General features: G+C 35.7%; 2 protein-coding genes and 1 long non-coding RNA gene across 5 annotated transcripts in view; 1 reads left to right on the top strand and 2 right to left on the bottom strand.

The window, feature by feature from the left end:
• Window positions 1-812: 812 nt before the first annotated feature.
• LOC103460758 (uncharacterized) lies at window positions 813-12,078 on the top strand. Of its 3 annotated transcripts, none has more exons than XM_081599679.1 (12): window positions 813-1,044; window positions 1,704-1,823; window positions 2,407-2,487; window positions 2,768-3,838; window positions 5,201-6,076; window positions 6,538-6,630; window positions 6,863-8,326; window positions 8,464-8,733; window positions 8,852-9,100; window positions 10,026-10,139; window positions 10,238-10,303; window positions 10,492-12,078. In XM_081599679.1, the coding sequence occupies exons 7-12, from the start codon at window positions 8,296-8,298 to the stop codon at window positions 10,698-10,700; spliced, it is 939 nt and encodes a 312-aa protein (XP_081455805.1). In that variant the 5' UTR covers window positions 813-1,044; window positions 1,704-1,823; window positions 2,407-2,487; window positions 2,768-3,838; window positions 5,201-6,076; window positions 6,538-6,630; window positions 6,863-8,295; the 3' UTR covers window positions 10,701-12,078. The 3 variants fall into 3 exon arrangements, with proteins under 3 accessions (XP_081455805.1, XP_081455807.1, XP_081455806.1); XM_081599681.1 differs by having other exon boundaries at window positions 10,029-10,139; XM_081599680.1 differs by having other exon boundaries at window positions 2,768-3,673; window positions 5,966-6,076.
• Window positions 12,079-12,087: 9 nt separating this feature from the next.
• LOC145548747 (uncharacterized) lies at window positions 12,088-12,728 on the bottom strand. Its single transcript, XR_014084749.1, has 3 exons — window positions 12,637-12,728; window positions 12,462-12,557; window positions 12,088-12,373 (listed from the first exon to the last, which is right to left on the bottom strand). It is a non-coding gene; the product is annotated as an uncharacterized LOC145548747 (long non-coding RNA).
• A 384-nt stretch (window positions 12,729-13,112) lies between these two features.
• Window positions 13,113-13,939, bottom strand: part of LOC145548554 (uncharacterized) — an 8,294-nt gene continuing 7,467 nt past the window's right edge. The window contains exons 12-13 of the mRNA XM_081599110.1: window positions 13,842-13,939; window positions 13,113-13,280 (exon numbers count right to left, since the gene is read on the bottom strand). The exon at window positions 13,842-13,939 is cut by the window's right edge and continues 7 nt beyond it. Of these exons, the coding sequence (XP_081455236.1) occupies window positions 13,113-13,280; window positions 13,842-13,939 (266 nt within the window). The remainder of the gene's footprint in view (window positions 13,281-13,841) is intronic.

The raw sequence follows: 13,939 nt of genomic DNA on the forward strand, positions 1-13,939 counted from the left end.
CACAATCGGATCTTTATATCCCAACTGACAATTAGTTTTACAGCAACAATTGTAAAACTTATATTATTTTATTAGTAAAAAATTATTACTAATAAAACAATAAAATTTGGTAAAAGCCCTGATAAAGTCTGCAGCGCCTTCTTTAAATCTGCCTCTGAACTTTAACCAAGTGCTGTTAGGAAACTCAGAAAATAGAATAAATATTTAGTCAACCTGCATGGTGGGTAAACTCTGTTTTCCGTCTTAGGAAGCGTCTTCTCAGCGAAGGTGGGGTGTTCGTAAGCCTTTAGACTGATGGAGCTGATTAATTCAACACATTTAAATAAGTTGATCCATGATCTACATGGATCAATGTTTGTTTCAGAAAGTCTGACGGACTCGATCTGGATGAGTTGATATTTGGACCAAATCATTATGATGGAAATGATCATAGTTTTATGAGACTATACCAAAAACAAATAAAGACCTAATGATTAATAAAACATGGTTAGAGAATGTTGATGGAATGAAAATCTTCCATCAGTATGTTTACTAAATAAAAATAATAATAAAATCCTTTTTATTGCCTTTTCTTTCTTATTTTTAATATTTTTATGTTCTGAATGTTTTTGTTGAGAGAAAAAAAGAGGAACCAAGGTCATGTTTCTTGTTTGCGTGCACATCAACCTGTTGAATAAAGCTCATTATGATTAATTTCCTGTTATAACTGCCATGACAATACAAATGCTGAACCAAATATAAAGTCAATGAGGAACTTAAACTGTAAACTGAACCTATTAACAAATGACACAATGTACAAATAGGGAATACAACTCAAAAGTGAAGTTAATGCTTCTTCTCTGTTAGATTATCCAATTAAAAACCACCTGATGTCCATTGTCAAACAATAAAGGCGACTATTTTGTTTCTCACTGGCATTAAAAGAAAATTAGATTTCATATCTTTACGCAAAGACGTCACGACTTTACTTTGAGAACCGACTGCAAACGATGAATTTATCAATGGGAATCTTTGTTATTCTTTTTGCTCATGGAGCCTCTGCTGGTAAGTTGCTTTCCAACATATTCTAAATAAGATCTGAGTGCTTTAAATTAATACAATGCCTGTATTTTCAACAATCGAAGGAGGAAGTTTGTTTTGAGATGTAATTTACTCACAGACGTTCTCTGACAAACGTCTGAGTTTTTCACAGAACATCTGTTAATCTGAGTTAAATTATTTCACGTAATTTAATGTAAAATGCATTAAATTACATTAAATTATACATAGGTGGATTTTGAAAGTAAACAAATAAACTAAAATTTATTGAGAGATGCTGAATAAAATCAGAACTTTATATGCAAAAGATTTGGGAAATAATGTAATATTTTCCTATAACTGCACCACTTTGTTGGCCAATGACAGAAAAGTTTGCAAGAAAAATGAGATTCATGACTGTAATGTGACAAATTAATCAACGTGCTAATAATGCACAACATCCCACCTCAACAATCTGTTCTTAAATCCAGATGTGAAAATAAATCACCAGTTGATCCTGCACCTTGTTGAATTGAGAAAAATGTTAATTCAGTACTTTTTAATGTGTTCTTTTATCTTTTTGTTCCTTTATCTTGCTGTTTTACTAACGTGTGACATTTGCTCACTGCTTTCTGTTTTGAACAATATGCCTCTGTTTGTATTTTTATATCTTTTTGCTTCACCAGCTCCATCAACAACGGCACAAAATGTCACCACCCAACCTGTGGCTGAAATGTTTAGAGACCATAATGGGACCCAGAGTGACAGACGGTGGAGACCGAGCAACTACTACAGCTCTGCAAGAAGTAACATTTTAACATCTTATAACTTAGAGGAAATTAAAACTGCTTTAAAACATCATTTTGTTCTGATGTACAGTGGGTAAAATAAGCATTTAACACATGACAATTTTTCATAGTAAACTTATTTCTAAAGGTGCTATTGACACAAAAAAGAAAAGTTCAGAAAATGTTATGTGTAATAATGTGAAAAAGTGCTGGACAGAAAATCAGCAAGGTAAAGGTAGACAATATGTTTCTCATTTAGAACAAAAGTAGGTTACATTTTTTATATTCAAGAAAATGTATATGTTAGGGTCTTATAGTGTCTTGAACATTTGCTTGTTAAAAGAAAGCCTTGCAGTTTCTTGATAGATTCTGGATTTAATTTTTTCTGTTTTGTATATATGGAAAGATTTTTAGTTTCATCTCAGCAGAAAACTTGCATGTGCTCATTTCTTTAAGTGTGCAGTTTTAGTTAAGCCAGGCATAAAAAGTGAGACCACCCCAGTTTGTTGCTAAGTCACTAAATGTGTGTAGTGTAAAATAATATTTACTTTTCTTGTGGTTTATTAAAAACATTTTTTCTTCAACCTGTTGTTTTTCATAGATCTTGACCTGAAGACTCGGCTCATCATCAGTGCAGTTTCACTGGGAGTCGCAGCTATCTTCTTTCTCATTGGCTATGCAGGTAGAAACACAACTTGGATAACAAGCAAATTGATGAGTTTTAAAATTTTAATTTTCTATGTAGTAAAATATGTTTTACTTCAAGATGCATCATGTGAGAATACCAGTAAAATTGGTTTTGTTCATTCATATATTTGCAGCTTTTTAATGAACATTCTTAAAGTTAATCATCTTTTTCCTACACAATGATTACTGAGAAATCCAAGCACATCAAAATGTCATCATTGATTAAATTATTGTTGTTTGTGGTTTTTTGATGGTCTTATTCTTTTTCGCCTTAGGTCCGCGCTGCTGCAGGAAATCCTCTCCTGCTGTCCCTAAAGCCACTTCAGATTTAAACAATAAATCTTAAAGTACTGCGATATGTGCTGAGGTTTTCTACTGAATTTTTACATGTCACTGTACAATAAGTTGTATAAGTTTTCCTCTGGTAAAAAGGTTAGACTGTCTCCATTTAATTTGCTCAATATTTTACAATATATAATGTTTAAGTTTGGTTTGGTTGGAGCTGTGTGTGTGGCTGATTTATCAAAACATACAACAGAAAAACAAAATAAACCGTTGTCACATTTTGGGGTCAAAGTTGGAAAGAATGTTCCAGTTTTACAAGTAGAGCTTTGCTGTCACTCAGGTTAATCTATTTTTGAACACAATCATGTTATATTTATATTGTACAAACAAAGATTATACTGTACAAGCATGACTTTTATATAGCATAAGTTTATTTTAATGGCTATATGGTATTTTAATCAATTAAATTGTGTTGATTTATGATTTTAGCAGTTGTCACAGAACAAAAAGACAAGAAAAACAGAAATGGAAAGAACTGCAAAGAGAAATTTAGCAAGCAAAAAAAAAGTTAAGAAATATGTGGGCTGGGTTAAACCTTATCTGCCTCTCTATCTCTGTCCTCAACTGCCAATTGCAACAACCCAGTCCTGATAGAAAGTGAAAGGAGAAGATACAGTTGTTTGGTGTCAACGTTAAAACAGATCCTGTCCGCAGACACCAAGTTGAAGAATCACATTCTCTAAATACCATCAGAGGAGCTGAAAAATACCCCCAGGTTTTCTGGGTAATGTAAACCTGACAAAAGAACAAAAAGAAAGCAGCCTTCATTTCTTTCACTGCAATGGAAATTTCAGTGGGAATCTATGTTGCCCTTCTTGCTCTTGCAGCCTCAACAGGTAAGTCTTTTATGATTTTAAAACTGTTGAGTTTAAACATAATAGTTTAACTTTCACTTATGTCAATATGATGAAAGCTCAGACCAAGAATAACAGACCCAGCTGTAAACAACCACTGACTACAATGCCACTGCAGTATTAGATTCCAGATAACATGATGTAGAGGCAGTGGTGGGAAGTAACGAAGTACAAGGACTTCGTTACTGTACTTAAGTACAATTTTCGTGTATCTGTACTTTACTTAAGTAGATTTAATAATGGATACTTTCTACTTTTACTCCACTACATTTTACAGTAAGTATCTGTACTTTCTACTTCACTACATTTCTACAAAACTGTCGCGTTACTCGTTACATCCAAGTCGCGTTGCTCTTTTTTTCCGTTAAAATGTGAAGTTCAGGGACTTAAGGTGGCGCCGTAAAATCCGAGCAATAACGTGACTTAGTGTCTGTTGTCACCCATCGGCTCCACCTTTACTCGCACGCAAAGCTCCAGACATGCGCAGTGGTTTCCCCTGGGCGAGTCTAATCATCAGTAATATAATAGCGCTGCATAAATTGATATGGCAACATGTAAAATCAGCAGCGCTTCGCTTTCACAGACGGTGGGGACTTCGTCCAGCTTTTAGCGTCGCTTTAAAAAGCTTGAAGAAAGCTTGAAGAAAGGTAAGATCTGTGGACGTGATGCTAGCAAAGCTAGCTGTACTGACTGAGACACACATGTTGCATCTGCGATGAAAAAAAATTGTCACTCATGCACTGAATTATTGTGTGGAGGTGTTGACTGAGGTGTTGCAAATATGGGACAACGCTGGTACATTCAGGAATGATCCGATTCTTGTGGACTGATCTTTACTAATTACGTTTATTTCAGCTCTAAGTATTTAATATCTAGTTTTTTATTGGAATGTGGATCTTTCAGATCAATTTGAGAAGCAATTTTGATAAGTAAAAGTAAATTTTTTTGTGTTACGTAGCGTGGAGTGTTGGTCTTGACTTGGTCTTGGGTAGGTGGTTTTGACTATAACTCTGCTACTGGATCCTTGGTTGCCTGTCCTCCCCCACCCACCTTCTTTCCATCCCCTTTCTGTTGGATTTCTTTAAAAATAAATGCCATTAGTGGCAAAAAAAAGTGAAGTTCATGTTATGTTTGGACAGGAGACAAGATGTTTCCATCCCTGAAATTATGATGGATAGAATCACATATCTAAGTCTAAACTATGTTACAGAGAGTAAACATAATAAAAACATGCTTTATCTGTGGCATTGTTCATTAAAATGGCACATTTCTTACAATTAAATACGATCGGTACACTTAATGATATTAGCGATTAGGTAATGCATTCAGCAAGTAGGCTACTTTTACTTTTAATACTTAAGTATTTTTAAAAGCCAGTACTTTTTTACTTTTACTTAAGTACAAATGCTAATGTGGTAGTTTTACTTTTACTTGAGTACATTTTTGTCTGTGTTTTTGTACTTTTACTTAAGTACATTTTTTGAGTACTTTCTCCACCACTGTGTAGAGGATGGCACTGTCATGATCCGTGTGTTATTTTTGAGTTTTTTCTGTGTGGTCCTGTTCCCTGTGAGTCTCTGGGTCTTCCCCATTGATTGTTTCCCAGGTGTGTCTCGTTCCCTGTGATTACCCTCCCACTGTATTTAGTCCCACCTGTTGTCTGTGTTCCTTGTCGATTGTGTCGACAAGGATCAATTGTGGACAGAGTGACGCATGTCGTCACTCTGTCTGTGCTCTCCAGTAGTACTGTTAAGTCCTGGTTTAGCTGTGTGCTTGTTTTCCTGCCATGCTGCCTGTCCTGGACTGTCTACGAGCAATATATTCATTAAATTCATCATCATCTTACCTGGGTCTCAGCGTTTCCCTCACCACTTCCACCCACCTCTATGACAGGCACCATGATTACGTTTAAGAGGAAAAACAAGTTTTAGAGACTTTTAACAATAATTGTAGCAAAACAGATCAGTTAGTGACACATTTAAAACTGTATGATGGGAAAACTCAGACAGAGGAAGTGAGACAAGCCACCCAACAAGTTGAGCAAGAGGAAAAGTTCCTGTCTGGTTCCAGGAACCCAGAACTCTGTTTGCTGCTTCTGCACATTCTGTCTGCATTTCCCTTCACTTTTACCATCGATAAAAAACTATTGCCAACATATTTTTCAATATTGTGTTACAAAAGAGACAGCTTCCTTTTCTTCATTGATAACACAATCTGATGCATATGGTAAGTTAAAGTCTGACTTTAAGGACATTTCATGTTTTTCTGCTCCAGTTCAATCTGCACCAGCTCAAGGATATTCCAGTCAATATTATAAAGATGCACAGGGACAAACAAATCAAACTCAGACAAACACCAAGCTGGCTTCTCATAACACCACAACAGGTAATGCTCACGATTTGTTGTTTGTACAAGATGATTTTAATTTAATTACACTACATTCTGATAAAACAGATTCATACAAATGCCTTCTGTGGCATTTGAATATCTCATCACAATGCTAAGCTGCTTTTGTTGCATCTGTATTTAGAAATGTTGAAGAAACAAAAATAGTGCGGCCTTGTGTTAAAAAAGCCCAAATAGTTTGACAATTTACTTGGTTTGATTTCCTCCAGGAAACAGAAAAACTGCAGTTTAGTAAGAGATAAATACAGTTCAAATATTTTTTTGGAACATTTTCAAAGAAATTGAATAATCAATCTGAAACATTCTCTTACATTCATTCTTCATAGTAATTTGAACATTTTATTGTCTTGTGTAACAACATGTGTTCTGTGCGATGCTTCAGCTGAATGTATGAAAAATTCAGTTTTGTGTGTTTGTGTGAATTTTTCCTCTTTTTTCAGGAGCAAAGATTTCACGTGGGCAAATGATCGGCATCATTGTCGGCGTCATTGTTGTTGCACTTATATTCACCGTTCCTTGTGCTGTTAAGGCAGGTATGTTTGAAAAAGAAAACATGTATTTTACTGGTAAAATATTAACAATATCCAATAGAGAAAAAAGGGACGACATCGCCAGTTAATACTTAATTTATGCTAAACCTAATTTAAAGGTCAGAATAAATTTATACTGTCATCTTTGCATCTTTTAGAAAGAAAAATTGAAAAAAGATGAATGTTTTTGAAAGAACATGATTATGTTGATAATGCATATTTATTTATTTTTCAGGTCTCAGTCGTTCTTGGGCAAAATGTTTTGAGTGTTATTGTGACTGTTGTCAGTTATGCTTTGGTATAATACTTGCTATAGTTGGATGCGCTGAACCTGCATTGTGACGCAGCGCTTTGACTTTCTCTGGGGCTTTTCTGCAGAAGCTCAGCACCTCCAGGGAGCCACGCTGCTGCACTCAATCAGACAAATGGAAAACCTATGGAGTATTTTAATTGCACCACTGCATTATGGGCTGCGGACATTGTTTTGTTTTAAGTGTTTTCAGCTTTTACATTAATTTCAGAGTTAAACAGAGACTGTATGGGATGATTAATTAAGTGGTTTTGTATTTTAAGATTTGTCTTGCAAGTTTGGATTTCTTGATATTTTTATCATTATTTTTGTTTTGTTTCTTCTCTAGTTGGCAATTGAACATCCATCAAACTCTAGTGGTTTATTTGTTTGTTAGGTCAGTTGGGCTGTTAAATATTCATCACTGCATCAGATAAAAACAGAATTGTAATCTTTGATAGATCTATTTAGCTGGAACAATTATGTTGAATGACATTCAGTGGACAAATAAATGTATGATTTAAAAATATTACACTTATGAAAGAGTAGAATGTTTGCTTTGTTTCTTTTTAATTCTTGTAAATATTTGACATCTGGTAACTGTTCATAAATGAAGGGTATTTCTTCACTAATTTGTTTAATATTTATACTATCATGTATACATTCCTATAGAAAATATTATTTTAATACTAACCTCTTTATCTCAATAAATTATGTACTAATACATTTGAAAAAATAAAATTTGTCAGATGCATCAAAATTCATGTCTAATTGCAATAAACCTTTTCTATGACATGTTTTCATATTCAGGATGGAAACATGTTAATATATCAGTACATCCAGACAAATTGACCTTATTTTCTAAACAAAGTCTGTAAAAGGTAGCTGTTTGAGCTTCAGCTATTGGAGCTCTGAGGTCATGTGACACTCAGATGCAGAAAACAAATAATTGTGATCTTTTAGTTGTTTGCAGTCCATCCAGGAGATGCATACAAGTCACATATATCTGAAAACGTGAACGACGACGCAAATTTAAAAAGAAAACTGACCTAACAAAAAGTAAGAATTAAGCAGAAAGGCCTGCAGCTTTGGCGAGATGATTGGAACACGCTGCTCCCTAGTGGTCATGTTGCTGAAAATTACAACATCTCATTTAATGGTCACATCACATAAAATACAGACGTCAGAGTTTCAACACGGTTCGCCATCCTTAAGTGACAAAGTCCATCAGAGCAGGTTGATTTAATGCATGTTTTATTTTTAGACTGGATGTTTTTTTGACTGGACGTCCTGTGACGTTTGTACATCGTCTAAACACTGAAACAGGAAGTTGTGGTTGCAGTGAAAACAGTCGGTGCTCAGACCTCCGTTCAGTCAATATGGAGATCACAACACTGTGCGCTGTTTTTGGTAAGTTAAACAATTCAGTCAAATGATCTTAATTTGTGGTGTATAAAAGTAAACTCTGGTTGCATGTTAGTTGGTGAAGGCATTTCCTCACTGTATCTCCACACAGCTCTTCATTTACTGGCTACTTCCTTCTACAGCTTCTTTCCAGGTCCTTCCCAACAGATTGCAGTTCTTCCAGTATGAATCTGTGGCCTTCAGCCTGAACTGTGACCAGCAGGAAGACGCTGCTGCCTGGACAATAAAAAGGAACACATCCAAACAAATCAGCTCACTTTGTCCTTCATATACCGCTGACAGGAACAAATCTACGTGCTTCCTAAGTGAGCTTTATGAAATGGACTCTGGAGTTTACTGGTGTGAATCTGAAGCTGGGAAGATCAGCAACACCATCAGCATCACTGTCACTGGTAAAATATGAACTAAACACTGTTTATTCTCTTGTTGATGATAAATATTTGGATCAGTTTAACCTTCTCAGATTTTTCTAGAGGAATCCACAAATGAGAGAGATGTTTTTTTATTCAGACGGAGAGTTGATCCTGGAGATCCCAGCTCTCCCAGTGATGGAAGGAGACGAAGTGGTTCTGCGATGCAGAACGAGGAGAAAATTATCTGGAAATAATTCATCTACATTTTATAAAGACGAGCTTTTCATTGGGAGCAGCATGAGAGGAAACATAACTCTACAGAGGGTTTCTAAATCTGATGAAGGAAACTACCGGTGCCACATGTCTGGAGTTGGAGAATCACCAGACAGTTTTCTGACTGTCAGAGGTTAGTGGGTCCAAAACATCATATCGAGTGTTGGAATGGGAATAATCTAGATTAAAAACATGAAACATGCATTTACTCTGCATGTCACTGAGTGGAAACAAAGATGTGAAGGTACAGGTCTGTGTTCAGTTGGGATTTTTAGAGAGGAGACGCTAATAACTGAACTCTGTTATTAACCAGACCAACATTTTTCTTAAAAAGAAAATATGGAGGATGATCCAAAGAATTTCATACCCAACCAGGAAGAAACATTGTGCCAAAAAACATAGATATGAACTTTCTACCCTTAACTGAACCCTGATTACGGATAATGAGTGGCTCTCCCAGTATAACTCCAGATGATGTTCATGTCTGTTACCCAGATCTGACCAGTGCAGGGAGTTGAAGTCTTCAGCTCCCAATCAGCACTCAGGAAATCTGAAAAAATAAAGTTTCTGTATGTAAAATTGCTCCACTTTGGTCCAGATTGGTTTTGTGTTGCCATCTTTGGCTTTTCAACAGAGGGTTGTTGTACTCCAGTTTATTTTTGCTGTAAAATGAGTAACAATGGTCAATAAATGATGGCAGGCAGCTTAAGGTAAGTCAATTCACCAAGCTTCAAATTACCCGGTTATTGTCATAGATTTCACAAGGAGTAAGTAAATATAAACCACCTGGAAAGATTCAAGGTCATCACCTTGAATACAAACCCTACATAAATTGGTTGGTAAATAACCTAAAATGCTTCATTTTATAGTTTTATGAATAAGATTTTCCCTACAAGCTCATATAATTGAGTTGGGATTGATTTGAAGCTTTATTTTCATGCATATAGATTTATGAAGTTATTTCTGACTGACAGTGTTGACTGTTGTCTCTGGGATGAAACTGCAGCCAGTCTTTGCTGTGATACTTTGTCTCTAACCTGTGGTTTTCTGCTCTGAAGCAGGATTTCCTGAATCGCCGCCTTCTCTACATGGAGACATCGTACTTCCTGTGATGGTCACTGGAGTTTCATTCTTTCTAGTCATGTTTTTCTGTCTATGGAGAAACCATCCAGGTCAGACATCACTTAGTTTTACTCTGTGAAACGTGAAAACTATCCATGTTAGGCTGTAACTAAATATGATTAAAAATTAAACCTTTTCTATTATACAGACAGTTATGACTCTTCCACTGTGTTTTATACTGGAGGAATCAACAGACAAACACAAAGAGCAAAAGGTAAACTTGAACCCACTCAGAACGTGACAGAACCGTGGCTTTCTTTTTGTTCCAACTGGATGCTCTTTCAGTTGAAGATTTTTATTCAAAATACAAATATTTTTAAGAAAATAAGATGTTTTACAGTTTATTTTCAGCTAAATGTACACTAGAAAATTAAACAAAAATGTTAAAAATGAGTATTTTAGTTTCAGATGATTTCCAGAGGGGGCGCTGCTCTGAGATGTCCACTGTGGTCGTGTACAGACCCGTCCACAGTCCCGTCCACAGACCTGCGCTCGCTTCGGCAGGAGTTCGGACTTATAAAGCCTTCAGAGAGTTCAGGACGAAACAACAAATATTTCCATCTTTGCATAATAAAAGTGTAGCCCTCTCACCTGCCAACGACTATAATTAATACAAGACTGAACAGATTACAGTTTAAAGATATGAGTCGTTTGTATCATGTTCGAACACTTCTGACGGTATACGATGTTTTTGTTCAAAGTTCTGCATGATTATAGTGGAGTTTCTGTTTGTTTATATGTAGCCCAAGAAACTGACAACTGAATGTTCAATCAATAACATCCTGGAGAGATCAATATTTTTATTGAAAAATTGTAAATATTACATGTTTTTATTTTGAAATGTAGTTTTTTTAAAAACATTAGCAGAATATAGACAAGGTTTATTTACCAGATCGCACCACTATATCTATATAAATATGATCACAACCCATAATGGTCATAAGCTATCTTTTATCCAGTCCTCTGCGCTGCTTAACTGACCTGAAAGTTTCTTTAATTATTATTTGTTAATGTCCATATTCATGCAGCAATAGCTGCCAGGTAGGAAATATGGACAACTAATGCTTTTTTCAGTCTAAAAGAAGCCAGTGGTCACCATGTTGTTTTTTCTGCTGTGGTTCTGATAATCTGAGCAGGACGCTGAGTCAGCAGTCTGTTCCTGGAAACTCTGGGCTTCCTGTCGTTGTCATAAATGCTTCATTTTTCTTACCGCTCAGTCTGTTGAGAAACCACCAAGGTGCCATGACGTTATTCAGCAAGCACAGCCGTAAATAACTTATTTATTTCCCAACTAATTGGTTTTATGAAAAGCCAACATGTACTTTGTGCTGCAGATAAATGTCCATCCTCAGTTGCATCATCAGAACAGCAGCGATGGTGAAATGTCTTTTGTTTTGTTCATCAGCGAGCAGACGTCTGATGTGACTGTGGTTCTGTGGTTCTGCTCAGACCAACAGGATGTTCTGTAGAATCGGCTTTCAGTCGAGGTTGGAAGAAACAAACAGTCTGATCTTCTGCACTGATAAACAGTAAATGCAGTTTGACTCAGTATTTGTGAAGATTCTGGGCCACAGCCGCTCATCAACAGTGAAAATCCAAGAACATTTGAGCATCACTCTAAAAACATGTCAAACTATTAATTTTTAAGAGTTCAGACAACAAATTTACCGTAATACTTGTAAATAAGTGCAGTGGAAACCATCTTTGTACTACTTTGGACGGCTGGGTCTTTAATTCTGCTTTTGCAGGTTCAGCCAGTCAAAACCAAGAAAAATAAAAGCACATGTTGGATTGTTGCTTCACAAATGTTTAGGTTTGATTTAAATGTTCACACTGTCAGATAAACCTGGAGTAGATTTTTATTTGAAAACAAAGACATTTTGTTGTAGCATGAAACACAACTGGAAACTTTAAATTTAAATGAATTAATCCAAACCATATTTGTGTCTTTTAGATAGCAAAAGATAATAAATATGGTGTCAAAATAATCAGATTTACACTGTTTCTGATAACTTTGCTTGGCTAAAATATATACAACAAAAGAAAGTCGGTATATCACACCATCACCTACTTAAATAATGTGATTAAATTAACTGTTTTCCAAGCCTTAAATTAAAAATACCAGTTTCAGAGTTTTTATTAACTAACTGGTGAAGTTCAGTTTATCTAAAATACTAATGTATATATAGTTTTATGAATCCTCTTCATGGGTTTCCTCTTCCTCTGCCGGTGCTGAAACATCTTCAAAGGTTTCAGATTCTGCTTCTTTTTGGATCGTTTTCAGCTGAAGAAGGAAAAATTATGTAGATTCACTGACCTGGTCATTTAAAACACAATCTAGTGTAGAGAACTGTTCTGAAACCGAAGCAAACCTGGTTCTTCTTGTTTTCATACTCCTTCCTCAGACCCTTCAGGTCTCTGTCAAGCTCCTCCCTCCACTCTCGCTCCTCTGCGATTATTGTTTTAAACTGTAATGAAGTGAGACATTTTATTCATCATTAGCTATGAAAGCATGAAGCTCAGGGATCTGCAGTGTTCCTGTCTCACCTCCTGGTTGTATCTCTGCTTCATTTCAGCCAGCTGAGCCTCCAGCTGCTGGTTCTTTTCTGTCAGAGCCTCAGACTGAGCCTGGGCGACTGTCAGCTAAAAAACAAAATGTAGAAAAACATAAAAATACAAAACAAGGATGAGCAAATATAAATCTAAGTCATATAATTTATTTTGAATATCAATTATCAGAAAAAATCTGATTTTTGTGTCATTGATCTCAACTATTGTGATCGGAATAGCTCCCTCTAGCGGCCACAAAGAACATTTCATATAATGTTCACTGAGAAAAAAACTAGGAAAAAAGAAACGTATCATTCCTTCTTTATGACAGCAATTACCAGGCATTTCCTGATTATTTGCTTAATGAATAGTTTTTGGCTCATAAATTTATTTTGAAGATAATGTGCTTGTGAAATAAAAATATAAAAATGTTAAATGTGATGAGATGCTAAAGCTCCTAATTTGTTAGGATCTTATTGAAGATGTAATCGAATCTTCTGAAATATGTAGTTTATACAGAATATGAAGACATGAATATGTTTTGCCTGGTTGCGGAGCTCCGTCATCTCTGACGTAATCGTGTTCTCCAGTTTCGGCTCCTCGGCGGCTGCAGATGGTTCAGGATCAGGGTTTTTCTGCTGCTGCCGTCAGACAGAGGAATGGATGTTGAAGCAGGATTTCAGCACAAAAATATCTTTTCCTAATAGACCTTCACATGTTGATGCCTCAAAAACAACTTTTAATGTAATTATAAGCCAGGAAAAGAGTTATTTATCTTTGTTTTGCTCATAAAGCTTGACTTTATCTCTTTTATCTTTTAGACTTAAACACTGACTGTTCTGTTTAAACGTGCTTCTCTCCCAGACAGGAGAGAAACTCATTGTACTTTTATTCTCTAGATGGTAAAATGAGACTTTTTCCTCTCCACTGTCACCACACACATACTCACTATCAGAGTTTGTAAATTGCTTCAAGACAAGTTTTGTTCTGTGGTGTCACATAAATATGCTGATTTTTTCTCTTATAGCTAAAACACGATGTAGCAGCAAGTTCTTTACTTGCACTTTGGAAATAAAACTCTTTATCAATGAATAGAAAATAAATGAACAAACTTAATCATGCATAAAGATCATTTTTATTTTGAGTTTTAGTCTGCAGATATTATTAATCTTTATGGTAGAAGCTGTGAGCAGAGGTTGCACCTGGTCGTTATGGTTCTGCAGCTCCTTCATCAACACCTGCTGGGTCTCTTCTGTCTTCTTCATCGTCTCATGGAGAATTTCAACCTTTTCTGATAAAC

The sequence above is a fragment of the Poecilia reticulata genome, chromosome 18, assembly GCF_904066995.2.
Source record: "Poecilia reticulata chromosome 18, P_reticulata-male-v2, whole genome shotgun sequence".
In the NCBI taxonomy this organism is placed as follows: domain Eukaryota; kingdom Metazoa; phylum Chordata; class Actinopteri; order Cyprinodontiformes; family Poeciliidae; genus Poecilia; species Poecilia reticulata.